A 23,173-nucleotide genomic window follows, 5' to 3' on the forward strand; every position below is an offset into this window, starting at 1 on the left:
ACCCGGACAGGGTTAAATGTTAAGATGTTTACTCACTACCCTCATCATCATGAGGTAGCTTGACTGTCAAGATGGATGATACAGTATTGGTCTCAACACTTGGAATGTTCATCATCGATACATTTCGATTCGAAGATGAACAGACCGGTGCAAGCTTAGGCGATCGAGGATTAGGAGAACAGATAGGTGGAGGTGGAACATACTTTGCTGTTGGCGCTCGAATGTGTTTATCCCCAGACAAAGTGATGATGACAGTAGACCGAGGATCTGACTTTACAAGCGAAATTCAAGAAAAGCTGGACATTTACTCAAAACCTGATCAACCTCACTCTCTTTGGCGATTCAGACAACGCAAAGATGGAACGACAAAAGCAGTCAATATCTATCGTGGTGAAGAAAGGGGCTTTGCTTATCTTTCTCCAAAGATTCGATTGGACCCTGTCGATCTCCTAGATGATTTGCATACAAAGCTGCCGCCATTCATTCACTGCATTTGCTCTCCTGAGCGAGCGTCTGAAATGATCAAGCAGATTAAAGGAATGCCTGACAAATGGCCTGCTGGACGTCAACCAAACCTTATATGGGAGCCAATACCTGACAGTGCAATAGAGGAAAATCTACCCAAAGCATTGAAGGTATCAAAGTCAGTCTCGGTACTCAGTCCGAATCACGAAGAAGCAGCATCGCTGCTTGGCGTCAAGCTATCAAAAGAGGTCAGCATGTCCAGTATTGAAGATCTGGCAACCCAATTATACCATCGGATACGCGATGATCAAGATTCAGATGGCAGCGTCCCGATCATATGTATTCGAGCGGGAGCATTGGGTTCTCTGGTATGTTTACAGAATGCCGATCTTCATTGGATCCCTGCTTTTCATACGAATGATCAAGTTGACAAGATTGTCGATGTGACAGGAGCAGGAAATGCTTATCTTGGAGGTTTCACAGTAGGATTGGCATTGACAGGACCTGAAAAGACGGACTGGAGCACGGAACATATAATCAGGGCGGCCAGAATGGGATCTGTTTCAGCAGCTCTAACGATCGAGCAGACTGGCTTGCCCAACATTACAGTATGTAACGATGGTAAGGGCGAGCTATGGAACGGCGATACAATTGCCAATAGACTGAGACAGCTCGAAGAACGAGTTGATGAATAGATTTCCCCTCTAAATAGAATTTGTACATTTTGTGTAATATTATTTAACCTTCGTGATGTGTAGCTGTGGTTACATCTTCAACGGGTGGAGCTCCTGTCTGACGCAAGACGTCAATCACACCACCAGGATGTGTTTGTAGATATTCTAATTCCCTTAGTGATTTGACCAACAGATGTCCGGCATACCCCAAAGAATTGATACTTAAAGATCCTACCAGGTCCACACCATCCTCCTTGTGTTCCTTCCCTTCCTCGTCCACCCTCTGTCGCAGTCCATCAAACTCTTCCTGTCTACGCGGTATCAGATGCATGGCTCGAGTGGTCAAGAGTAAGTTCCAACTTGGAGCGGATCTATGATCATCTGTAGTTACGCCTTTATCCTTGTGGGCATCATATGCAGCCAGACGTGCCTGGAATTGTGCGTCCAACAAAGACAGCAACTTCATCCCGAGATAATCCTGAAGCTTAGCTGCATCGTCGGTTGGCGGTTGACGAATGATGGAAACAAAGTGCTGATAAGGTAGTGGAAGTGCATATACCTCATCTTCTTTTCCGTCTTGTGGAATACGTGAGAGTAGTTCTTCAACCGGGATAGGTACATTGTCTTGCTGCTGTCCTTCAGCTCCTAATTCGGCGAATTGCATATGCTGATGAGGCTGACTTGCTCCGCTTACTTTTCCACAATTATAGAATGCCAAAAGCTCTTTGTCATGTGCTACATCATCATGATGTTGAGCGGCCAATGCCTTGTGTGACTGCAATATCCGATAAGCGATAGTGAGAGTGTCGGGAGAAGGAGGTATATTTTGCGATGCGAATTCTCTAGTGACCAGTAAAAAGTGCTTTGGAACCACACAGAACTTATTTAGTAAGATTGTATGCTTTGGCAATTCCTCCACTAAGAGATCGGGATGATAAGGTGGAGCAAAGACATCGCTTGGATTTTGTTGCTTCTTGGCATCTTTTGTCAAATCGGAAGCTTTTGCTGATGTTGATTCTGAATTTTGTTGATGCTTTTCTTTGGCTTTGTCTAGAAGTGCAGGCACACAACGTATAGTCCATGGAATTGTCGTTGTGGATTTTGATGATCCTTCGACATCTTGCGGTAGTATTGTTACCTTTGAAGGATAGAAAAAGATGGAGTTTGTATTGAGTGCCGATTCGTACTGTCGAGCCACTTTAGACAGAATTGAGCTGACTGAAGACAGTGACGGAACCACACTTCCGCTCATTGCTTAATGGTCCCTGAAATGATGATGGTTTGTAAGAGAAGAAGCGGAAATAAGGCCTCCTATGAATGCATTTAGTGAAAGGTGATTATATAATGCACACGTACCTCACCTTGAAACCAATAAGGTTCCTGGCCCTCTCTAATTACGACGACGACAACATACCCGTCAGTTTAAATGTCCAGCGAGCGCGGCGCCAGAGGTTGCAAAGGAAGGGGAGATAAAAAAAAATACACATTCGCGCTAAACTTTACGAGAAAATTGCATCAACATGAAATCTATCGATATTCCCATCATCATTACCGACATTCACTTACCTTCTTCCCTTCCTCTTCTCAACCTCTTTGTACGACAATCCAGCATTTTCACACTTTAAAGCTGTACTTTTTAAAAATCTACCGACTATAGACTTGCGAGACAAGACATTTTGCTCCGCTGCATTCTTTCCTTCTTTCTTTCTCTTACCAACGCTTTTCTCCGATTTCAATCTCGTTTGTGTATCTTTATCGACGCAGAAGCTACGCTATAGCATTGCTAAGCTCACTTAAAACTTCATTGACTTGTTCAAATCACTACGGCTGGTATAGGATTCACTTGCCCGAAAGCAAAAACAGACAAGCAAGATTATCCAACAAAACTTATAACAATCAACAAAGCAAACATCTCTCAACTCGATTCAGCCATCCATGACATCACCCGCACCTCCAGCACGAGCTGTACCGCTCACATGCTCCGGACATACTCGACCAGTCGTTCATCTAGAATTCTCAGAACAGCAAGATGATGGAACATACACACTTTTGTCAAGTTGCAAAGATGGAAATCCGATGCTACGTGATTGGTTAGGTGATTGGATCGGTACATTTTTAGGTCACAAAGGTGCTGTTTGGAGTAGTAAACTTTCCGGTGGCGATGCAGGTAAAGCTGTAACGGGAAGTGCTGATTTCTCGGCAAAGATTTGGGATACATATAGTGGAGATTGTTTGCATACATTCGCACATAATCATATCGTTCGATCGGTTGCGATCAATGCTACTGGCACAAGTATTTTGACGGCTGGACACGAAAAGAAATTGCGCTTGTTCGATCTTGCAAAACCAGATCAAGAAGCACACCTGTTACGTGAGAAATCGCTTGATGGACTAGCACATGAAGGCGTGATCAAAAGTGTAGTTTGGCAACGCGGAGATGGAGAGAATATTGCAATCAGTGCTGGAGAGGATAAAGTTGTGAAATGGTGGGATTTGCGATCGATGAGCAAAGTGAGCGAATTGACTTTCAATGAACCAATCACGTCTATGGAACGATCCAACAACGCCGTTCTAGGAGAATTGATCACAATTGCTTCAGGTAAAAAGGTTTTCTTCATCGATGCACACAAAAAGGAGTTGATCAAAGAACACACTCTAGCACAAGCACCTTCTTCGGCTTCTTTGCATCCTTCTTTGGCTGATCGATTCGTGGCAGGTGCAACTTCTGATGGTTGGGTACGCATCTATGACTTTGAATCGGGACAAGAACGTGAACTACACAAAGGTCATCATGGACCTGCTCATGCTGTAAGCTATTCGCCTGATGGTGAATTAGCAGCAAGTGGATCAGAAGACGGAACGATTAGACTATGGCAAACCTATCCGGGACGTAAATATGGTTTATGGATGTAAGGTTGCGCATTGCTGCTTGAAAGAAAGAGGTTGGAAAAGAAGAAGTTTTGTTGTATGTATTATAGGTAAAAATGCAGTTCAAAAAAATGAGAAGCTTTTTTTTGTATAAAATCAAATCCCTCTCTCTGTCTGTTTGACTGTCTCTCGTAATAATTGTATGGGTATTAAAAGCGATGCAAGGAGAAATGATCATGACAAGATTCGCTTTAAGCTTGTCATGAATCTATAGACAAAATATGAATACAGTATGAAGTGGAACATTGATGAAGATGATGTTGAAAAGAATAATTGCAGTGAAAGAGAATAGCAAAGTTGTCCTTTTTGATATTGATGAATAACGATTGACCCAAATGATGAAATGTATAAATATATGATTGATTGATAAGTTGATGATGAATGTGTTGACCTGATTATAATGATGGGCATAAATATGGCTCTTTTTTCGTTGAAAAATTAAGTTAGTCGTTTTTAAGGTGCCGCTGATAATGCGTCATTTTGATTAAAATTGTTAGAAGCATTCGTTCCATAAAAGGATGCAACCGGTGTAGCATTTGTATTGATAGATGTCGGAGATGCCAAAGATGACAAGTTTGATTCATACGTCATCGGAGCAGGATGATCATGTGACGCATGATTTGCCATTTGTTGCTGTTGCTGTTGCTGTTGTTGTTGTTGTTGCTGTTGCTGATGTTGTTGAGCTTCATGATAAGCAGGATGAACGCCAAGATTGTTTGTAAAAGGCGCATTACCAAGATGACCGTTTGCATGATCGTTCAACATTCCCAAATGATCATGGTTGGGACTTGCAGGACTTTGTTTATCACCTCGAAAGTATGGCATCGGAGGTGGTGGTCCAACACCAGCATTCTCAAAGCTTGGAAGCGGATGAATGTTTGGATAATAATAACTTTGTGGTAATGCATTATTGGCGTTGTGACCACCGTGATGATGACCATTCTCACCTGCGCCGCCAGTATAGATTGGATAATGTGCACTTGAATCCATTGGGCTCAACGGTTGACTACGAGAAGATTGAGTGGTTTCGAACGAACCACTGTTTTGTGATAGCAAATCATCTTCTGCTGCTGTTGCATAACTTCCATGAACGCTTCCATTGAACGAAGAAGTATTTCCGGCAAAATGAACATTCTCCATTCCTTCGTATCCCATCCTTGCATCGGCTGATCGAGATCTGATAGCATTACTGTACGGAAGGCCATAACGTTGTTGATTTTGAGCGTCCATAAAGATGCCGATTTGATTGTTTGGCCATTGTGAATGATCAAGATGACCAGGAAGGTTATGAGCCGAAGCCAAATGTACACCACCAGATCTAGGATCATAAAATGGACCCATGAAATTTGGAGTTGAATTACTTGCAATCGCCATTGGACCTGCGCCTGCAGCATTTCTTGCTTGTGTATTTTTCAGCACTGTAGCATGATTTCTACGGGTATGCTTTGTCAATGTCGTTTTACGACAATAGCTCTTGCCACAGCCCTAAATTGGATGAATAAGGAATGTTAGTCAAGTTTCTTTATTTGTTCTTGCTGCAAAATTACTCACCTCTACCAAGCATCGATAAGGACGTCTTCCAGTATGAATTCGACGATGACGTGCTAATGAACTAGAATCGGAACTGTTTGATGAGAGTGGAGACCGTTTTATTAGCGATCGGATTGCACATTAATTGTTTCTTTTACACTTTACTCACAATGCTTTTTGACATGTTTCACAAACGTGTGGCCTTTCACCGGTATGAACACGTAAATGAACGGTTAATGCTGATCGTTGAATAAATGTTTTTCCACATCCACGATACGGACATCCGCTGAAGAAAAGCGGAAGAAATAAGCGATTCATTAGTTCACATTAAGTGATTTCAAAATCAAAAGTGGCAACTTACAAAGGTCTTTCGTTTGAATGTATACGTGCATGTCTGATGTGAGAACAAAAGAAAAGAGAGTGTGTTTGTCTGTGTCAGTTCATCTTCCGATTTTAATTAATTGAAATTTACCCTTGTTCTTGCATGCATCTGTGCGTATTATGCATGCATCATCAGATGAAATCTATTGATAGAGAATTGATGTGCATGCACTTGACGCCAGAGGAATGGAAGAACAAAGGGAAATTGAAACCATGGCGTGCTATCGGAAAAGAGAGGCAGACAGAAAACGCGCCAAAAGCATCGATTGATGTTCCCAACGGTTGAAAAAAAGAGAGTCTTATTTGTACGCTAAATGCGTTACCATCACATCTTCCCTTGTCACCAGTTCGGATCAAGGATTTGACAAATGTGGGAGCAGGGTGCAAAAGTGATGACCAGTTGACATGGTTGCCGAAAGGATAAAGATAGAAATAGATGCCGTCTCCATTGAATGTATGCATGCATGATTGTGCGAGCGCGCGTGCCCGTGTGCCTGTGTGTGTGTACAAACAGACCACACCATCACTCCACAAAATCGAACAATCGAAACCAGGAAAAACAAGACGTTCCCGTGCGTATGCATTGCAGCTTGATCTTAAGATGATCTTCGTTGCCTCTTCCTCAAAGGAAGGACAACATGGTTGAGGTACATTGCATTGCATGAAATAGTCTAAATCTAGACTCAATCAGTAATAAGCAATGCATTGCCGCACAGATGATTGTCGCCCAGAGCGTGAGAACACGAATGAAAGGAACAATGGTGTCCAAGGGAAAGGAGTAAACCATTTCCATGGATTTCACCGTTGACTTCGCTAGTGAACATTTTTGGATCGGATTCATCCGCTGCACTGTGTGCGCCTTAAATTGATTGTTCACTAGCCTTTCCTGTCATAATACCGTGAAAAAGATGGGCGCGTGCTACGTCATTTTTCAAGCCACATAATCCAATAACAAAGGGATCGTCAGGGAAACCTTCTATTTGATTTCCTTCTTTTTAGTCCCGATCGACCGACGGCTCCGTTCAACAAATTCGATTACGAAAGAACCTCTTTCAATACTCACCTAGCCAAATCAGAACGTCTGAAAGGAAAATAAAGAAGATTGTTTATATTAATATACAATTCCGCTCTTGCTGAGAAATTCTGTAATACTCACCTGCTGAATGCTTTTGGGCATCCTTTATATCTGCATTGGAATGGTCTTGACTCTGACTTTTGATCGTCATGAACGAGCTCTAAAAGGAGACAATTGATAAGTAAATGGACAATGATTGCAACGATTCACAATAAAGCTTCAACATACCTAGAATATCCATCTTGAGACAAAGAACAATTAGATGGTGATGGAGATAAAAGGAATGACTTGTTGTTGATTAGGGGTGAAACTTCTTGAATGTAGAGAATACGCTGGCGTTTGATTAGGGGTCAGACTGAAAGCAGAGGAAATAGATGATTTTGCCGGCAAGAATGATGCTGTTTCTCTGCTTTTTCGTACAGTGTGAAATGTCGATGAGGCAGGGAAAGATTTGAAATGGGATGATGGTATTTATATAAAACCTTCTCGTTTAAAGTATCCTTTTGTCGGTAAATCTCCAAAGATCAGGTAAACTCCCACACACGTATTCTTTGTCTTGACAACCTCTTCAAAGACCTCATCAAATCGGCCAAATAAATTATACTGTAATAAGCAATTCAATTTCTCCACAGTGCATCTGCTCTCCCACATAAATGTGAATAAGATAAGCTCATTTGCATATGCATTGGACGACAAAGTAGCGTTTTGCCAGAATACACTACTTCGATGCATAAAAGGGGTGTGGTCGTATGATAGATTATTGTAAACAACCTTTCCGAATTTCCCCCTTCTTGCCATAATTCATTTCAAATTTATAAAGTCACAAAGGGGAATTGACAATAAGCGAAATTGAGAGAGAGAACGAACCCCCTTGTTCGTTCTACTCATTTTATCTGTTCTTACATTCTAATATCACACACGGACTTTTAAAGTGAGGAGATATATATATATGAAGTTCATACATACATATACTGGGAACAAAAGGGAACGTTGTTTGTTTGTAAAGGTAAAAGTGCCTTGAGAAACGCTTTGATTAGGACTTTGATGGATTTTAAAAAAAAGAAACTTGGTTTTCAAACGATTCTCTTTTCTCTCTCTCTTTTACTTCTTAGTCCGTCCCTTCTTGCATAAATTTGCATAAATACCATTTCGGAAACGCGTGCGCCGCGCACCAGACCGTGTAAAGTGGCGTGGCGCGCTTTTCATTCAACGGTTTTTCCTCTGTCTGCTGCAATTGTATTGTTTGTTTGTGTTTGCTTTTACGGCCGATACGGCAGAACAAGAGAGTGTTAAAGTGCAGACGGTGTTTCTTTTTTCTAAAGCCTGGATCGGCTAACGAATTGCCAATGCCAAGGTAAATCCATCTCTGTGTTTTTCATGATTAGGTTCCTGACACACAAATCATCATTTTCGGTACATTGTCTGAATACTTTTTTTTTGTGATCATATCGAAAAACAAAATTGAACAATTTGTGGGATATGGGAATTCATTTCAGCCTTGTAGATCGATCTTGTCGATCGCTTAAAGTGCGGCAAATGTCTATTCCGTCATTCATTTCTCACGGTAATCCTGTAGTGCACTCTAAAAAGTGAAAACGGTCCCGGAAAATTGTCAAAAGATAAGACTGGGCTCTGCAGTATGTCAAAACGTTCCTTCAAGTGGGAATATGAAATGAAAGTAATGCTGAAAGCCTTGCTCTCGCTTAAATGCAAAAAAAAAAACTTCTAGCCTGTTGTCCCGCTTCATTTTTGTGATATTGATTCTCATGATCATTATTGTTCTAGCTTCGATGACTGCAATCAAATTTATAGCTTCATTGTTTATAAATAAAAATGCATTAAAATGGGTGGGAAAACGGAACGGGTAATGCGATAAAGAGAAAATGAATATAAAGAATGGACCTATAATTCTCCCGAGATGAAATGATAAAGAGATCGGATCGCTTGATCTTAAAAATCTTCCGTTTTAAGAACTTAATCAAAAGGCTTACGATGAAAAGCTCATTTTCGAGTTTGAAGCTTTGGAAGGGTTTTGTTACGCCAATCGGACGTGCATATGCGGAGAAGCACTGATCTCTACAGTGCACAAATGAATGCCTGTGAGTCGGACATTTAAATGGAAACCAAATCTTTCTCGATTGTCACATTCGATGAAGAAGAATGATGGGTCAAAGCGTACTTTCATATAAACCTTAATGGAGAGAACCCTACCCACTTTTAATCTTCTTGCACATGTTTCGGATACGGCAAGCATGGAGAATATCCAGTATTTCGGCCCGATTTGACATATTCATCAGACCATAACGAAAGAGCATGGTATTTTTCATAATGACTTTAATGTACAAAACTCAGCAATTAATGCAACGGGGACAAAATTCATTTCAACTTATCCATCTTTTTATCAGCTTGACGCATTTTACCTTGCGTTTGATCCACTTGTCCATCCAATTCGTCCAACAATTCCGTTTGTTCGCTTAATTCTTGATTGATGGCTAATCCCATTGCTTTTTGTCTTCTTAGAATTGCTGCTAATCCTTCTAATTGACGATCTTGCGTATCCATTTGTGCTTGTTGTGATGTCATTAATCCTCTATCATCCAATGTACGGGTTGCATCTGTTTCCTTTGCAGGCTCTTTCGGCTTTGTGCCTAGTGTGCGAGTGAATGATCCTACTCCACCTTCTGTCGATGAAGGAAGACTGCCTGGCATATACCTTCTTGATGTATAAGAATTCTCTCCACTTTTTCCCGCCGAAGCGGTTCCATTTGTGCCCAAGGCTGCCGAAGTGCTTTGCCCTCTAGGCAATTCTATAAACTCTTTAAATTCGTCACTTTCTCTCCATCGATCATCAGGTGATGCAAGGATCGCACGAAGGTATTTCTCCAAACCATCTTTACGTTCGCTTAGCTGTTCTTCTTCCGTCTGTCGTGCTGCTTCACCTTTTGGCATTAATCCTCCCAATCCGGTAATGGCTTTCAACGTTGTCCGGGCGACATGCTTTGGTGGTAAAGCTGCAGGAGGTGATCCGCCAAATCGAGCCGAAGAGATAAAATTTTGATGTAGTGTTACAAATTCGCTATATCTTCGAAATATGAACCATGATTTGACCGGTAAAGTGACCAAGATTGCATAGACTATATGCGGCGTAGGTAAAGTCCTATTCTCCGTTCTTGGTATAGAGATTGACTGTAATGGAGCAGATGTTGCCATGATTGAGATGCTTACAAAGCTCGACTTGATTGTCTCTTTGTCATATAACAGTCATCACAATTTCAAGAGGGGTGATGGAGTATGATTGAGTGTAATAAGCAACTCCTGTAGTCACTCTCCACTTTAACACGCATCCAACACTTTACGCATTACGGACAGCCGCGCACGTGTTCATTCGCGTCAATAAGTGAAGGCGTGTTTTAAGCATTCACTCCACCGCTTGAAAAGCTCCTACTCCATTCTGCTTTACCTATAATGATATATTGCTCACATCATTAGAAAGTCGATATCAATGCTAGCAATAATATATTATAGATACTGATTTATGGTCGCATACTCGAAAAAAGTAATATGTATGATAAATTCAGTGATGTATGCTCGGTATGTGAATCAATGTTGATCCAAAGGAAGAGAGTTCCGGGAGGCTAACAGAACGCGTTCGCCTTACGCGCTGCAATTGAGTGAAATGTTACACACACACACACTTGCACGCAAACAACACTTTGGCGCGTAATGAATGCGCTCTTGCTATGATCAACATCACGTCCATCCTTTTTTGCTTTCATTCGAGATTGCATGACGGCAAGATTTATTTATACACATAATGACAAGCAATACGACAAGGATAGCATCTGGTTCATCATCCGAACGTGATGGACCAGAATGCCTTTTACGACATGCAAATGAAGTACGTAGACATGCAAATTTGGATACATTGGATGCATATTTATCGCAATCGGGTTATTCATGGATCGAAATGATGATGAGTCATGCAAAAGATTCAATTGAAAATTATCAACAAAGATCTCCACAAAAATCAAACAGTGCAACCGAAAGACAAGCATTCGAACATCAAATGGCTGCCGATTTACTCAAAACACCTTCGCCGAAAAAGAAGAGAGCAGCAGCATTACGACATAAACTTCCTTCTGCAAGGCCACAAATGCACACTTCACAGTCAAATGATCCATTCTCTGACGATGCAAATAAGGAAAATCAGACCACCCTGCCATCCTCAACTCTAAAGAACAACGTCAAAGAGAAAAACATCAAGGATGTAAGCGACGCCAAAGATGAAGTCAAAGAACCTCAGAGAAATACAAGGGCCAGAGGAGATAAGTCGCAACTTGTACAGCTACCAAATCCTTTCTTGCCTCGATCATCTGCTGAAACGAACGTAGAACAGTCGAGTAAGCCTGCAGAGGAAGAAAGCGTTGCAAAGAAAGCCAAAGAGCCCAAGAAGCAGGCCGTCAAAGCAAAGACCAAGACGAAAGCAAAACCTGTAACTGAAAATGCAACAGAAGCGAAGTCAAAGGATAACAAACAAGAGATCTTGCGCGAGAAGGAGGTCAAGGCAGATGAGAAAGCTATGCCTGCTCCCACGGCTGCAGCCGTACAGAAGGAGGCACAAGCGACCGAGTTCGTGGATGACTCTCAAGAGGTGGAATACAGTCTGCAAGTTGCGTCTCATGAAGATCTGGCCGCCAGTCGGAACGGAAGTCACTCGCAGCGTATTCAGCCATCTCAATCTATACAAAAGCTTGCAGAAATTCCTGAGCCTATCATTGAGAAGGAGACTCCACCTCCGATCGAAGATGAGGAAAGAAGCGATGATGAATACGAGATCAAACGACCGACACGAGAGAAATCTGAATCACCTTCACCTCGGGAATCCACGCCGCCTCCATTGAGCCCTACAAAAGCCCAAAGAGCTGCACAAACAGTGATGGCACGGGAAAAGTTGGAGGAAAGTCTACTCAAATTAGCTTCTGATGATGAAGATAGCGAGGACGAAGTAAGCATGTCTGAAGTTCTTATGAAAGGAACATCAGGTGCGCCAAAGGCTGCAAAACCATTGAATAGCCAAGCCGCACGGAAAGAACTTCAGCAGCCGACCAAAGCAGCAGAAGATGATGATGCTGGAGATGAATCTACCGTTGAGGAAGAGGCGATCTTGGAGCAAACAAAAGTGCAAAATGCAGCAGCACCAAAGCGAACGCTTTCATCAATTGCTCACGCAAAGAAATCGATCGCTGGTTCATCTTCTGGTGTACGACAACAAGGCAGGAGTTCATCAATGGCACCATCAGCTTTTACAGGCGGAGCGAAGACCAGCTTCTTGTCAAAGAGTATCATGAAAGTGGAGCAAGACCAGAAATCTCTCGATGATAGCTTAGAACTTATTGCATCTTCAAGCTCGAGCCCAAGATCATCTGAATTGAAGAAACTTGATGATAAAAAGCGTAAGAGCGAAGAGGCTGAATTGGAAACGGTTGAGGATGCACCTGTGTCAAAGACAGCAAAAAGAAATGCTGACGAAGAGGAAGCAGAGCTTAAGACGACCAGCAAATCCAAGCAAACAGAAAGCAAGCCTACACAAGAGGAGAAGCAGAAGAGCACCACAGGTAGTCAAGCACAATCCTTCAGACAGAAGATTGAAAGTTTCAGCACCAACAAAACTTCCAATCTCACAACGAATGCATCTTCTTCTCAAACGAAATCTTCGCGCAACTTCTCTTCCATGTCAACGCATTCGGTTGGTTTAGGTGCAACAAAGATCTCAAGTCCAATCTTCTCCCGAAGCAACTCTCAGAACACCATTGCACCAGAACCTCAATCGCCCAGTCATGATGTTGCAAAGGTCAAAGACAGCGTTCAACGATCGCCCAAAGCGGCAAAATCTGATGCTAAGAAGGATCAAGCCGTACCGGAAAAGGTCAAAGAACCAGTGTCTACCACACCTCTCAACTCACCCGGTCCTTCAGCGCTATCCTTGTATCCCAAGTTGAGCGAGCTGCAGAAGAAGCAAAGACAGGCAACGAAATCCACCTCACCGGTCAAAGCTGTCAAGCAAGCTGCAGCCAAAGAGAAACAGGTGGAGGATGATCTATCGGATAGCGATCTAGGAGCGTATGATACCTCAACAGATGGAGATTTAAGCTTGGTAGATTTGGTGGACAACAATGCGACAATGAAAGCATCTGCAACCGCACCTAGACCACCAGGAACAAGCCTTCGGCCTATGTCTGCACTTCCAAAGACGACTGGTACCGCTCCTCCTTCTGCGCAAAAGGCATCTGCTTTCATGCCAAGCAGTACTGCTAATGCAAAAACAAGCAGACCAGTATCACGATTGGGAAAACCAATCGAAGATCAATCTGTCTCGTCAGCTGTTTCGACAGCATCTTCGAATACTGCAGCAAGTACGGCAACAACATCTTCGTTGAACAATAGTATTCATGCAAGTTGGGGTGGAAGTATAAGCTCTAAATTGAAGGGTATCCTTGGTTTCTCCTCTACTAGCCCAGGCAAGAATACTACGGCAACTCCACATATGTCTGCTTCCACAAGTACAAAACCATCTTCGATCAAGAGCAAGCAAGGGTCTGGTCCAATTAGCATTCCAGCACGCAAAGAATCCTTCATCTCAAGCAGTCAAGGTAATACAGGCTCACGGATAGGAACAACGGCACAAACATCAACTGCAACGGAAAAGAAACCTGCCAGCGTTGTCAGAGCAGATTTGGCAAAGAAGAAGGAAGCTGAACAAGCTGAAAAGAGAGTCAAAGAAAAAGAAGAAAGAGCTAAAGCGGCAGCAGCAGTAGCAGCGGCGGCAGAATCAGCCAAGAAACGAGTAAGAGATGAACAAGCACAACAAGCTGCAAAGAATAAGCCTGCTAGTGTTGGACCTGCAGCCGGAAAAGCAATCTCGTCACAATCTGCTCAACGACCAGTGGATGTTGCCAATCAACCTGATGCAAAGAAGCGTAAGTCGAATGATGGCGTGGCAGTTCCGACAAAGATGCCGACAATCACAAAGCAAGCTTCTTCACAAGCACTCAAGACGAAAGCATCAGCTACTTCTGTTGCCTCCTCTCAAATCAACAAGACAGCATCCATGAAAGTCGCTCAGGCGAATCCAACACCAAATGTCTTTAGCAATCATAATTCATTCCAAAGTGCTCAAAGCAGTCAACAACAGCAAGCTTTGGCAGCTGTTTCACAACAGATGCAAATCCACAAAGCAAAGAATGTCGTGCAAGCAACTAGTCAAAACATTCAAATGCTTTCACCTAATTCAAAGATGAAAGTTGCTGCGACAGGTCATATCGAACTGGAAGAACCCGATAGTGCCTATAGCGATAGTGAAGATGAAGAAACGATTCGAAAACGTTTGCAACACAAACCATGGGAGACCCGAGAAGGATTAGCAAGCGCATTAGAAGCACAAGCAGATATTGATGCAGATTTGATCTTTGGTATTCCGCAAGGTGCTGTTCCTTTGGATGATATTTTGCCTGCTCAATCTGAACATGCACGTGTACGTAGAATGCGACCAAGAAGTTCAAGTGCAACTTGGAGTCGTGATGGATTGAAGCAATTTGAGATCGATCGTTATAATGAAAGAATGGGAATTAAAGGACCAGGGGCAACATTGAACGGAAACACAGTCGGTTCGGGTATTTCAAAAGATGACGGAAGTGGAACTCCAAATAGAGCTGGTCGAATGAGCGCTTTGGCACAATCTGCTATCGCTCAAGGCCAAATGTCAAGCAAAAAGCAACGTCATCAATAAACTTTTATTTGCTTGCAATTTTCGCAAATCTTTTGAACACTTGTATGATATCATTATAGTATTAGTAATTTACAGGATTATATAAATACAAGGATATGCAATTATCTCCTTTCCAGACGATCTAGTGCATCTTCCACACCTGTGAGCATTGTGTCCCAATGAATAAATAAGCGTGAGATGGTGTCGACCTGTTGGGATGAGTGTATTTTGGTCAGCAATGCTCAGAGATAAAAGGGGTAAGAAGGGTGTCTTGATGACTCACATGTGATCCATATTTCTCCATTAGGCTCAGTGCCTCTCTTTCTAGCTCTTCATCAGCCGTCAACTTCTGTGCAACGCTTTCCCTTAAGGCCTTCAATGTTGGTAGAAGAGCTTCATGCTCAGACAATTTGCCTGCTCCAGCTACCTGCCGTTGAGCAAGATTATCACAAGACTGTAGATCTCTATCCAATTGCCTTAGATCCTTTTCTGAATCTAGAAGAAGTGAAATGGCAGATTGTGGTGTGATAAGATCACTGCTGTTTGTCTGAGGCTGTTCTGTCTTTGTACCCCTAATCTGCGAGCCAGGTGTAGAAGCCGTGCCAGAGGAACTATTTGCTGATGGTTGTGGGAGCAGATATTGCCTGTTCGATCGATAATCTTCCACGAATTGTACGATCGGCTTGTATCGTTCAATGCTCTGTGTCAGCTGAGTGTTAGCCTCTTGTGATCTATGAGTGATGGATTGATGAGGTGCGATTTTTGCAGTGTTTCTTATCGAAGGGCCGCTTGAGCCTTCTTCTGTTGATTGCGTTAGTCCTAAAACTGAAGCTCCATTAGGTACAGAGCCTATCACCAACAGCTCAAGAAGGGCAAGTCTTGTGGCTACTGATATATTTGCATCTTTCGCTGTTTCCATCTTGTGATACTGTGCAGGTATGATGGTGAAGATGAGTTGTTATCGAAAGTAGCACGAGAGAACGCGGTTAATCGACACCAAACGCATTTCTGCACCAAAGCACGCGCCAAGTATCATTCTCTCACTCTCCCCCACCTCCACGAACATCTTCTTATCATCTTTGGTCCTTCGATCAAATCATGATATAGACACTCCAACATGGATCGATTTCAGCCCATAGACGCTTCAAATTCGTCTTTGGGCGCTCACTTGTACCCTTCAGAAGAAGTGTATCTCCTCACACCAGGTGTAGGATTGTATTCTGGGCCGGTAAAATCACTTCCACATGCTTCGGGAACAGTTTATCTTACAAGCCATAGATTATTCTATATAGATGATGCAGAGCCGCATAAGCAAAGTTGTTTTGTCAAGCTTTCCATCATTCGGGAAACGCAATTCTTTGCTGGATTTCTGAAGAGTAGCCCAAAAGTGACGATTGGATTCAAGCCTATTCAAGAAGAAGAAAGAAGTGCAAATGCTACTGATCGCGAACAAACAGGTGAGGCAAGAGGATCACTCTCGGTCAATGCAAATGGTGGCTCATCCAGACCATCAAGAAAGTCACACGACTCCAGTCAGAATCAGGATTGGCGTTTGAACGCCTCAGTTGTTGATGCAAGTGCTGATGCATTGCCGACAACGTCATGGATTTGTCGAGTGTGCGCATTTAGCAACACATTTGATCCTGGTCTCAATCAAAGTGCGACAGTTCGTTGTGCACTTTGTGGTGTTACGAGTGATGTGAAAGATTTAAAGCTCAAAACGGCCGAAAATGCCACCACTTCTGCAAATTCCAATCCCACGTCAACTGCACGAAGAGGTGCACCGACAACTTCTGTTCCTGCTCCTCCTTCAGATGGAGTATCATGTCCGGTCTGTACATTCTCCAATCATCCGTCTATGCTACGATGCGAGATGTGTGACTCACCCTTGACGACAGCAGCCGATATTGCACAGGCAACTGCATCATACGGTCGATCGACACCATCTCTAGCTCAAGCGACTCCTACCAGAACACCGAGCAAAACACCAGAGCCTCCGGAAGACAAAGGTGAGACGTATAATCATGTTCGACTCAGCTTCAGAAAAGGTGGTGATCGACCATTTTACGATACGTTAAAGACTACACTTAAGGAGAAAAGATGGCAAAGAGGTGGTGAACAAGGACCAAATAGAACTTCTACTGTGCAAACAAATGCTGCAAGAAGGCGATTCGCAGGCACGCAGGCTAACATAGATGGACGATCTGCCAATACAGTCTCGGATGACGAAGGCAGAGCCTCTACACCTTCTCGAAGGGTGGGAATTGAAGGTATCATGTCCGCTGTCGATCTTCAAGCGAGAGAAGATACGAGCGATATGCAAGATGCATTGAGAGATCTGGAAGCTTTGATGACTAGAGCGAAGAAGATGGTAGATTTTGCAGAAGCACTCAATGCAAAGTTGATCAAGCAAGAATCTTCTTCACAAACTGTTGATCACAGGAATGATGAAGCGGCCAATATGATTAGATCTTCTTTGGTTCGTTTGGGTCTGCCAACGCCTGCAATTACTTCGGATATGGCAAAAGATGAGATGGAATATTATACGCAACTAGCAAAAGAGTTGGCAAGTTTGCTATATGCACCGAGAAAACCACTTATTGGAAAAGGGAAAGTGTTGAGTTCTCCCAGATCGGACCTTGAACAATCACAAGTTGTAGCATTGTCAGCCAAACTGATACAACCTGAGTCTGATCGTAAAGAAGGTCAAGGTATAATATCCTTGGATGAGATTTGGTGTATATGGAATCGTGCTCGTGGTGTTGCATTAGTTTCACCAAAGGATTTACTAGCAGTTTTGCCTTTGTTGGGTAAATTGACATCGCCAACAATTACATGCAAAACATTCCCATCTTCCGGATTGAAAGTGTTGCACACTCCAAGATTTTCAGAAGCCAATTTGAACTTTCGGCTGTGTGCCTTACTTCAACAACGTCAGCAACCTGAACAGGATTCTCAACAACAGAATGCTGCCACTCTTGTCGAATCTAGTTATGCTTCAATCACCACTTTGGAACTGGCTCAGATTGAAGCTTGCCCCTTGCACTTGATGAACGAGCTGCTCAGCGATATTGAATTCAACCTCGGGGACATTGTTCGCGATGAAAGTGCAGGTCAAGATTATTGGTACCTGAATCCTTTCAAGGTGATGTCGTAAATAGTACTACTCCGAGGTGCAATCTTTCGCTTTCTCCTGCCGCAAACACATTTGTAATACTACTCAACCCCATCAGGCTTGCAATTCTGTATTTGTAAAATATACGATTCTGCGTGAGAGTGAAAGGAAGGAAACACGATAATAGACATATGTTTAAAAGTACAAATTGATGGTAAAAGAATCAAATATGATGAGGTGAACGCCCACTGCTGTCTTGCCCCCTTCTAGGTACTCTATCTTGACTTCAATTGAATCCGAACCCAGCCCGCTCATCGGCTTCGAAATCATCATCACTCATGTCGTCCATGTCGTTCGCAGTATTTCTGTATGCGATCGGACCCGTTTTTGAACCAGAAGAAGTCGGGCGGTTTGGTGCTTGATTCGGTCTACGATCGAAAAGTCTATCGGTAAGTCTCTCCGTCGGACTATTGTTTGAGTCATCGTTGGCATTTGCATTGCCGTTCGATCTACCGTGGTCGCCATTAGTTTGAGATGGTGCACGGTCATTCGGCGTTGCAAATCCTGCATCAGGATCCAGATCCAACTCATCCTCTTCCTCCTCCTCTTCAGCATCAGCCACAACGCGAGCCCTTTTGCGTGGTCGTGAGACCGGATCGCTATCTTCATCTTCGGCTGCAGTATGCGGGGGAGTTCTTCCAGCATTCACATTGTTGCCGGCTACTGCCTCATCAACACTTTCGTTTTCGTCTTGCGTTTGAGAAGAAGCGGGTGCAGGTGCATTTTCCTCATTGATTGGATCTGAAGGAGGCTGTGTATGACTTCGAGAAGGATTCAAAGGTTCATTCGGTGAGCTGGGCGCATGAAAGATTCCAGATCTGAATGTTGGTTCGTTGCTGAATGAAGCCGAATGTGGCAAACCTGATCGTGGCCTCGCAACACCTACTTCGCGATTCGCAAGTGTTGGAGAAATCCTGTGCCAGTCAGGAAAAGGGTTTAATGTAAATGTGCCATTCGTAAAAGAAGAACTACGATGCGCATTCATCATCCCATCATTGAATGAAGAAGGTGATGAACGACCGTTGCTCGGTCCTGCCTGATTTCGAATCAAAAATCTGTCAATAGGCTGCTGTCCATTGCTTAGCCTTGGCGGGCCTGGCAAAGGCATCGGCGCAATACCATTTTGAGCGGCAAACGTTCTGTTTGCCACATCTGATGGTTTCGATGGGATCGCTGGTGGTCGCACTGGTGGACGTCCTGGCATGGGACGAACTATAGGCATTTGTTGTCGAAGAGGTTGATCCTCATCCTCCGAATCTGAAAAGGTCAGATCGATCACAGCAGGCCTAGAAGGTTCTGTTGAACTGGAATCCACGCTTTGTCCCATGATCGCATCTCCAGCGCTCGTTGTACTACTACCACCTGCTGCCTGAATTGATGCTCCATTCAGGGCGTTCCGTTGCACTCCATTACTTGAATTTGCTGCCTCGCTCGCCTCTTCCTGCGGTACAGCTCCTGGCGGGCTTGGTGAATCATCCAAATCGACAACATCTATAGTTCGTTTCTTGTTCCGCTGCTGTCCTTCAGCTGTGTCAGGTTCATTGGATGCGCCTGCACGGATATCGAGTCGAGGATTGGCCTCATCTTCACCCTTCACGCGTGGTAATGGCGGAAGAGGTGAATCTGTTCCTTCCTCTTTTGCAGCGACAGCAGTCTTTGAAGGTGTATTGGCGGCACTCCCAGTCGCAGCTCCATTTGCTGCAACATCATCTGATCGGTACTTGTTATTTGGTGTCTTCCACCGACCTTCACTGTCAATCTGCACCGATTCTTCGCTGTCCGGAACTCTTTGTAGGATATCCAATACGTATCCGTCCACAAAGATTTGCTTTGGATCAATTGTTCGACTACAAATCGGGCATTGCCAAGATGGCGTCTGTTCATTGATCGAATAAAAAGACAATGCATCGAAGCATTGAATATGCGTGCAAACGCTCGATCTGCATGGCGTCTTCAAACGCATGTAACTGAGCGGACATTTTAGGTTTACCGTCACATCTCCGACTTCAATATCATCATCATCTGCCGCCCTCTTCATCTCTTTCAACACAGTCTCTTTGCTCTTTACGCTTTCCTTCTTGACCTTCTCCACCAACTCTTCTGATGAGACTGTTTCGCAAATGCCGATCGTAAGAATGTAAGGCTGATACGTATGGACATACGTTAACTCCACCTCGTTTCGCCCAGTTTGGAGGTTCAACTTTTTGTCTTTGTTCAGATTCGGTGGCAGTACTTTTGCTGGACCTTTTCTGCCCCGCAAGTTGACCGAAAGCTGGACTCTGTTCACTCGAACTTCACAATTGATTGGAAACTCAACTGGAGCTGGATGCCTTGCTTCAGATGCTCGAGAAGCGGCAAAACTTGTACAGAACAGCCGGGCCTCTTTTCGAGACGATGCATTTGCCAGCTCATTGCATTGAGCTCCGGTCAAGTTGAACGAAATCTTTGCTGATCCCGCCGGTCTTGCGTGCTCGGGCACTTGTGCACACATGACTGATGGATGAATCCATTCTTTCAGCGTGTAGAAGGGGCTTTCCTTGAAAGTACCAGCTTTTGGTGCTACTTGAGCTGCTCTTTGTTGTTGAACAGCATTATGATAATCCGAATAATAGTTTGCGTTCGGATTCTGCCCGATCGTGTTGTAATGTTGCTGTGGCGGCGGCCTGGCTGGCTGAGGCTGAGGCCTAGGTGGCAGAGGATGATATGGTTGATATGATGGCCTGTTGTGTGAAGTAGTGGGTCCAAAGGTCAAAGAGCCGCCCAATGCGGCCTCAATTGCTCTTAGGGCAGCCATGTATTGATGTTGCCTGTTTTCAGTCAGTAAGTGAAGCATCATGATGTTCAAAGAATCAACTAGAACATTTTTTCGAACATTGACTGCCGGTAGTGCCACTCCTGCAATTGCTGAAACCTCTCTCAATAGAGGTTTGATTTGTGGGATGGTGAGACGACTTATAGATGATTTAAGATAGTCATTATCCACCGGCTGGAAGGTGGCTGCCGTTGCGGGTCGTGCCGATGTTGAAGCCATCTTCTTTCCGTCCTCTTGCTCAGCACGATTTTATTGCAGGTTTATGAAACGCAAGGGCCACTCGAAAGACAGGTAGACATAATCTAATGACGTTTTTTCTGACTGTGGATTCAGTTATGCTTTTCTTGCTCCTCACAGATCCTTCTTTCGCGATGATTGAACGAACATCAAGAGCATGATTTCACAAAGATGGACAGAAAGAAGAGTACCACTGATTGAATTGATGAGTGTCAACTTTCCTTCCTATTGTTGAGCTATCACGACAAATGTTGCGAGTTTAAGTTGAGGGTTGACAATCTGTGTTTATGTTGTGCGTTTGATCGTTGATGTGATGGTGATTGTTTATGAAGTCATGGATTGACCGCATGATATAAGGAGAATAAATGCATGAAAATTGTTGGCAATTTACATTAAGAGAACAACCCAATCGCGCATTTGCTAAAGCCGAGAGAAAAGAATAAGACAGCGCGTACGTAAGCAAGAACAGAAGTTTGTTTAGCACAACCACACAAGAATTCATTGGCGGTGTCACATCATCACAAGACAGACTTTGTTAGTAGAACACAACGATTGATGGCAGCAAATCTTATTGAATTGGTCTATGATTATGTCACTTGATGTGCTTTCAAAATGGTAATCAGCGTCGAAAGTGGAATAATACTTTTCTTTTGCAATCTTCTTTATTCGGCGTGCTTCCATCCGAAAAAGCTATCGTGCGAATCCACAATTCACTCTTTCATTTCCATTAAATTGCGTGACTTCATTCAGCTCGATTAGTATTCTCCGTGTTCCTCCCTTCTTTTCAGACCCTGCTGAAATCCTTCAATTGAGATTATCCGGTAAGAAAGGCGCAAATTGGTTTGACATCAGGTCCGAGAACATTGTGGCATTTACCCAAAGACACATTCGGACCGGAAATGTATAGGAGATTTTCTTCCCTGAAAAGCCAAAGGCCGCTAACACAGTAACTTTGCTCAGCTTTGAAAGACTAAGAAGAAGCTTTTCGATTGACCCATCTTCGAAAAAGTGAGACAATGGATCGTGCTTTATCACATATTGCCTTGGCATCGCAGCAGAAATATCCGACCCGGGTGAATTGGGGTGGTAACTGATTCTTCATTTGTAGCACATAGATTTTTGAAAATTATAAAAAGATTCAATTTGCATCTATTCCTTTGTCCAGAATGATCACCTCTTCCACAAATCTCACTTTAATACTCTCACCAAGATGCATCCTCCCTTTAATCCAATTCGTTGGGTGCCCGTGGCTATCATCACCATGAACTGGTTCTTTCTCCCTTCTCACGAGCATATCCTTGCTCCTAGAACGGGTAACAGTGACCTTCGTCTCGATGCAAGCGAAAAGATTGTAAAAACCAACGCTTCACCATCAAAGCGAGACAATTCGATGGAAAGTGCAGCAAAGTGGCACATCCCTGCCTCCTTGCCATCATTGTCAAAACGAAACACAAAACGTGATCGTACAAATTCGCTCAAGAAACGTGATGGCTTATTGACACATATTTTACGGCACTATCCGACTGCTGCATCATCACATGGAAATTCTAAAAGGGCAACTTCCACGGAAGAGAAACAAGAACCGTCATCAGAGGATCGAAACTCTTCACCTTTGAAGCGAAATACTTCTCCTGAATCGGCAATCAAGTGGCATTACCCGACAGCATCTAAAAAATCGAGCCCATTCAAACCACCTTCAAAGAGGCGCACTGGGCTAGCAGAAGGAGATACACCTTCAATTTTGTCATCAAGAGCAAACATGGAGCATCCAACATTGGAAAAGAAGGAAGACAAAGCGTCAAATAGTGCTTTCGAGTTGCGTTCACCCACCAGCATGTCATCAAAACGAGATCGCTTACTCAAGAGAATGGAAAAGTGGGAATTTTCGTTGGAAAGCAGCACAAAGGAAGATCTCCCTACTAAACGTACAGTAGCAAAAATACCAGGAAAGAAAAGATTGTTAAACCTTCTTCCTGATACGGGATTGTGTTTGCGATTCACTGGTTCCGACAACGGAAAGAAGTCAGCTTTTGCTCGAGACTATGCTGTTGGCTCTACTATTCGACTTTCAGCAAGACCTTGGAGATTTGTCGACAATATTGTGACAAGAAGTAACGGCCATGCAAACGAT

At 43.4% G+C, this 23,173-nt stretch overlaps 11 protein-coding genes across 11 annotated transcripts; 5 read left to right on the forward strand and 6 right to left on the reverse strand.

Moving 5' to 3' along the window:
• The first annotated feature begins 20 nt into the window (after positions 1–20).
• FA14DRAFT_161782 (Ribokinase-like protein) lies at positions 21–1,410 on the forward strand. The gene has a single exon (XM_025499292.1). It carries the CDS (start codon positions 72–74, stop codon positions 1,158–1,160), a length of 1,089 nt encoding a protein of 362 aa, XP_025354670.1. The 5' UTR covers positions 21–71; the 3' UTR covers positions 1,161–1,410.
• FA14DRAFT_106851 (uncharacterized protein) lies at positions 1,228–2,364 on the reverse strand (the record flags this gene model as incomplete). The annotated part of the gene is made up of 1 exon (XM_025495787.1): positions 1,228–2,364. A coding segment is annotated over one exon (1,137 nt), but the record flags the coding sequence as incomplete, so codon positions are not given.
• A 226-nt stretch (positions 2,365–2,590) lies between these two features.
• FA14DRAFT_161784 (WD40 repeat-like protein) lies at positions 2,591–4,230 on the forward strand. Its single transcript, XM_025499293.1, has one exon. It carries the CDS (start codon positions 3,075–3,077, stop codon positions 4,050–4,052), a length of 978 nt encoding a protein of 325 aa, XP_025354672.1. The 5' UTR covers positions 2,591–3,074; the 3' UTR covers positions 4,053–4,230.
• Positions 4,187–6,160, reverse strand: FA14DRAFT_71880 (uncharacterized protein). Its single transcript, XM_025502757.1, has 4 exons — positions 5,959–6,160; positions 5,767–5,836; positions 5,619–5,691; positions 4,187–5,552 (listed from the first exon to the last, which is right to left on the reverse strand). Exons 1-4 carry the CDS (start codon positions 5,987–5,989, stop codon positions 4,521–4,523), a joined length of 1,206 nt encoding a protein of 401 aa, XP_025354673.1. The 5' UTR covers positions 5,990–6,160; the 3' UTR covers positions 4,187–4,520.
• FA14DRAFT_71867 (uncharacterized protein) lies at positions 5,809–6,862 on the reverse strand. The gene is made up of 2 exons (XM_025502756.1): positions 5,959–6,862; positions 5,809–5,883 (listed from the first exon to the last, which is right to left on the reverse strand). Exon 1 carries the CDS (start codon positions 6,639–6,641, stop codon positions 6,111–6,113), a length of 531 nt encoding a protein of 176 aa, XP_025354674.1. The 5' UTR covers positions 6,642–6,862; the 3' UTR covers positions 5,809–5,883; positions 5,959–6,110.
• A 2,464-nt stretch (positions 6,863–9,326) lies between these two features.
• On the reverse strand, positions 9,327–10,284 carry FA14DRAFT_137139 (endosomal t-SNARE). Its single transcript, XM_025497032.1, has one exon. The coding sequence runs from the start codon at positions 10,261–10,263 to the stop codon at positions 9,430–9,432; it is 834 nt and encodes a 277-aa protein (XP_025354675.1). The 5' UTR covers positions 10,264–10,284; the 3' UTR covers positions 9,327–9,429.
• A 530-nt stretch (positions 10,285–10,814) lies between these two features.
• FA14DRAFT_161787 (uncharacterized protein) lies at positions 10,815–14,914 on the forward strand. Its single transcript, XM_025499294.1, has one exon. The coding sequence runs from the start codon at positions 10,868–10,870 to the stop codon at positions 14,837–14,839; it is 3,972 nt and encodes a 1,323-aa protein (XP_025354676.1). The 5' UTR covers positions 10,815–10,867; the 3' UTR covers positions 14,840–14,914.
• On the reverse strand, positions 14,879–15,762 carry FA14DRAFT_161788 (uncharacterized protein). The gene is made up of 2 exons (XM_025499295.1): positions 15,102–15,762; positions 14,879–15,027 (listed from the first exon to the last, which is right to left on the reverse strand). Exons 1-2 carry the CDS (start codon positions 15,735–15,737, stop codon positions 14,941–14,943), a joined length of 723 nt encoding a protein of 240 aa, XP_025354677.1. The 5' UTR covers positions 15,738–15,762; the 3' UTR covers positions 14,879–14,940.
• A 112-nt stretch (positions 15,763–15,874) lies between these two features.
• FA14DRAFT_161789 (uncharacterized protein) lies at positions 15,875–18,122 on the forward strand. The gene has a single exon (XM_025499296.1). The coding sequence runs from the start codon at positions 15,936–15,938 to the stop codon at positions 17,973–17,975; it is 2,040 nt and encodes a 679-aa protein (XP_025354678.1). The 5' UTR covers positions 15,875–15,935; the 3' UTR covers positions 17,976–18,122.
• FA14DRAFT_161790 (uncharacterized protein) lies at positions 18,003–21,392 on the reverse strand. Its single transcript, XM_025499297.1, has one exon. It carries the CDS (start codon positions 21,022–21,024, stop codon positions 18,220–18,222), a length of 2,805 nt encoding a protein of 934 aa, XP_025354679.1. The 5' UTR covers positions 21,025–21,392; the 3' UTR covers positions 18,003–18,219.
• Positions 21,393–22,252: 860 nt separating this feature from the next.
• FA14DRAFT_157042 (uncharacterized protein) lies at positions 22,253–23,147 on the forward strand (the record flags this gene model as incomplete). The annotated part of the gene is made up of 2 exons (XM_025497870.1): positions 22,253–23,089; positions 23,115–23,147. The coding sequence occupies 2 exons, from the start codon at positions 22,253–22,255 to the stop codon at positions 23,145–23,147; spliced, it is 870 nt and encodes a 289-aa protein (XP_025354680.1).
• Between the last annotated feature and the right edge of the window lie 26 nt (positions 23,148–23,173).

This window comes from Meira miltonrushii (assembly GCF_003144205.1).
Source record: "Meira miltonrushii strain MCA 3882 unplaced genomic scaffold FA14scaffold_3, whole genome shotgun sequence".
NCBI classification, from domain to species: Eukaryota; Fungi; Basidiomycota; class Exobasidiomycetes; order Exobasidiales; family Brachybasidiaceae; genus Meira; species Meira miltonrushii.

Coding starts and splice junctions, on each gene's coding strand:
- FA14DRAFT_161784 (XM_025499293.1), top strand. CDS start 3,075: ATGACATCACCCGCACCTCCAGCACGAGCTGTACCGCTCACATGCTCC.
- FA14DRAFT_71880 (XM_025502757.1), bottom strand. CDS start 5,989: ATGCACGTATACATTCAAACGAAAGACCTTT. Junction 5,837..5,958: donor CATTCAAACGAAAGACCTTT/GTAAGTTGCCAC, acceptor TTCAACGATCAG/CATTAACCGTTCATTTACGT. Junction 5,692..5,766: donor GAAACATGTCAAAAAGCATT/GTGAGTAAAGTG, acceptor CTCATCAAACAG/TTCCGATTCTAGTTCATTAG.
- FA14DRAFT_161790 (XM_025499297.1), bottom strand. CDS start 21,024: ATGGCTTCAACATCGGCACGACCCGCAACGGCAGCCACCTTCCAGCCG.
- FA14DRAFT_71867 (XM_025502756.1), bottom strand. CDS start 6,641: ATGCAATGCAATGTACCTCAACCATGTTGTCCTTCCTTTGAGGAAGAG.
- FA14DRAFT_161789 (XM_025499296.1), top strand. CDS start 15,936: ATGGATCGATTTCAGCCCATAGACGCTTCAAATTCGTCTTTGGGCGCT.
- FA14DRAFT_161788 (XM_025499295.1), bottom strand. CDS start 15,737: ATGGAAACAGCGAAAGATGCAAATATATCAGTAGCCACAAGACTTGCC. Junction 15,028..15,101: donor TGGAGAAATATGGATCACAT/GTGAGTCATCAA, acceptor TCATCCCAACAG/GTCGACACCATCTCACGCTT.
- FA14DRAFT_161787 (XM_025499294.1), top strand. CDS start 10,868: ATGACAAGCAATACGACAAGGATAGCATCTGGTTCATCATCCGAACGT.
- FA14DRAFT_137139 (XM_025497032.1), bottom strand. CDS start 10,263: ATGGCAACATCTGCTCCATTACAGTCAATCTCTATACCAAGAACGGAG.
- FA14DRAFT_161782 (XM_025499292.1), top strand. CDS start 72: ATGGATGATACAGTATTGGTCTCAACACTTGGAATGTTCATCATCGAT.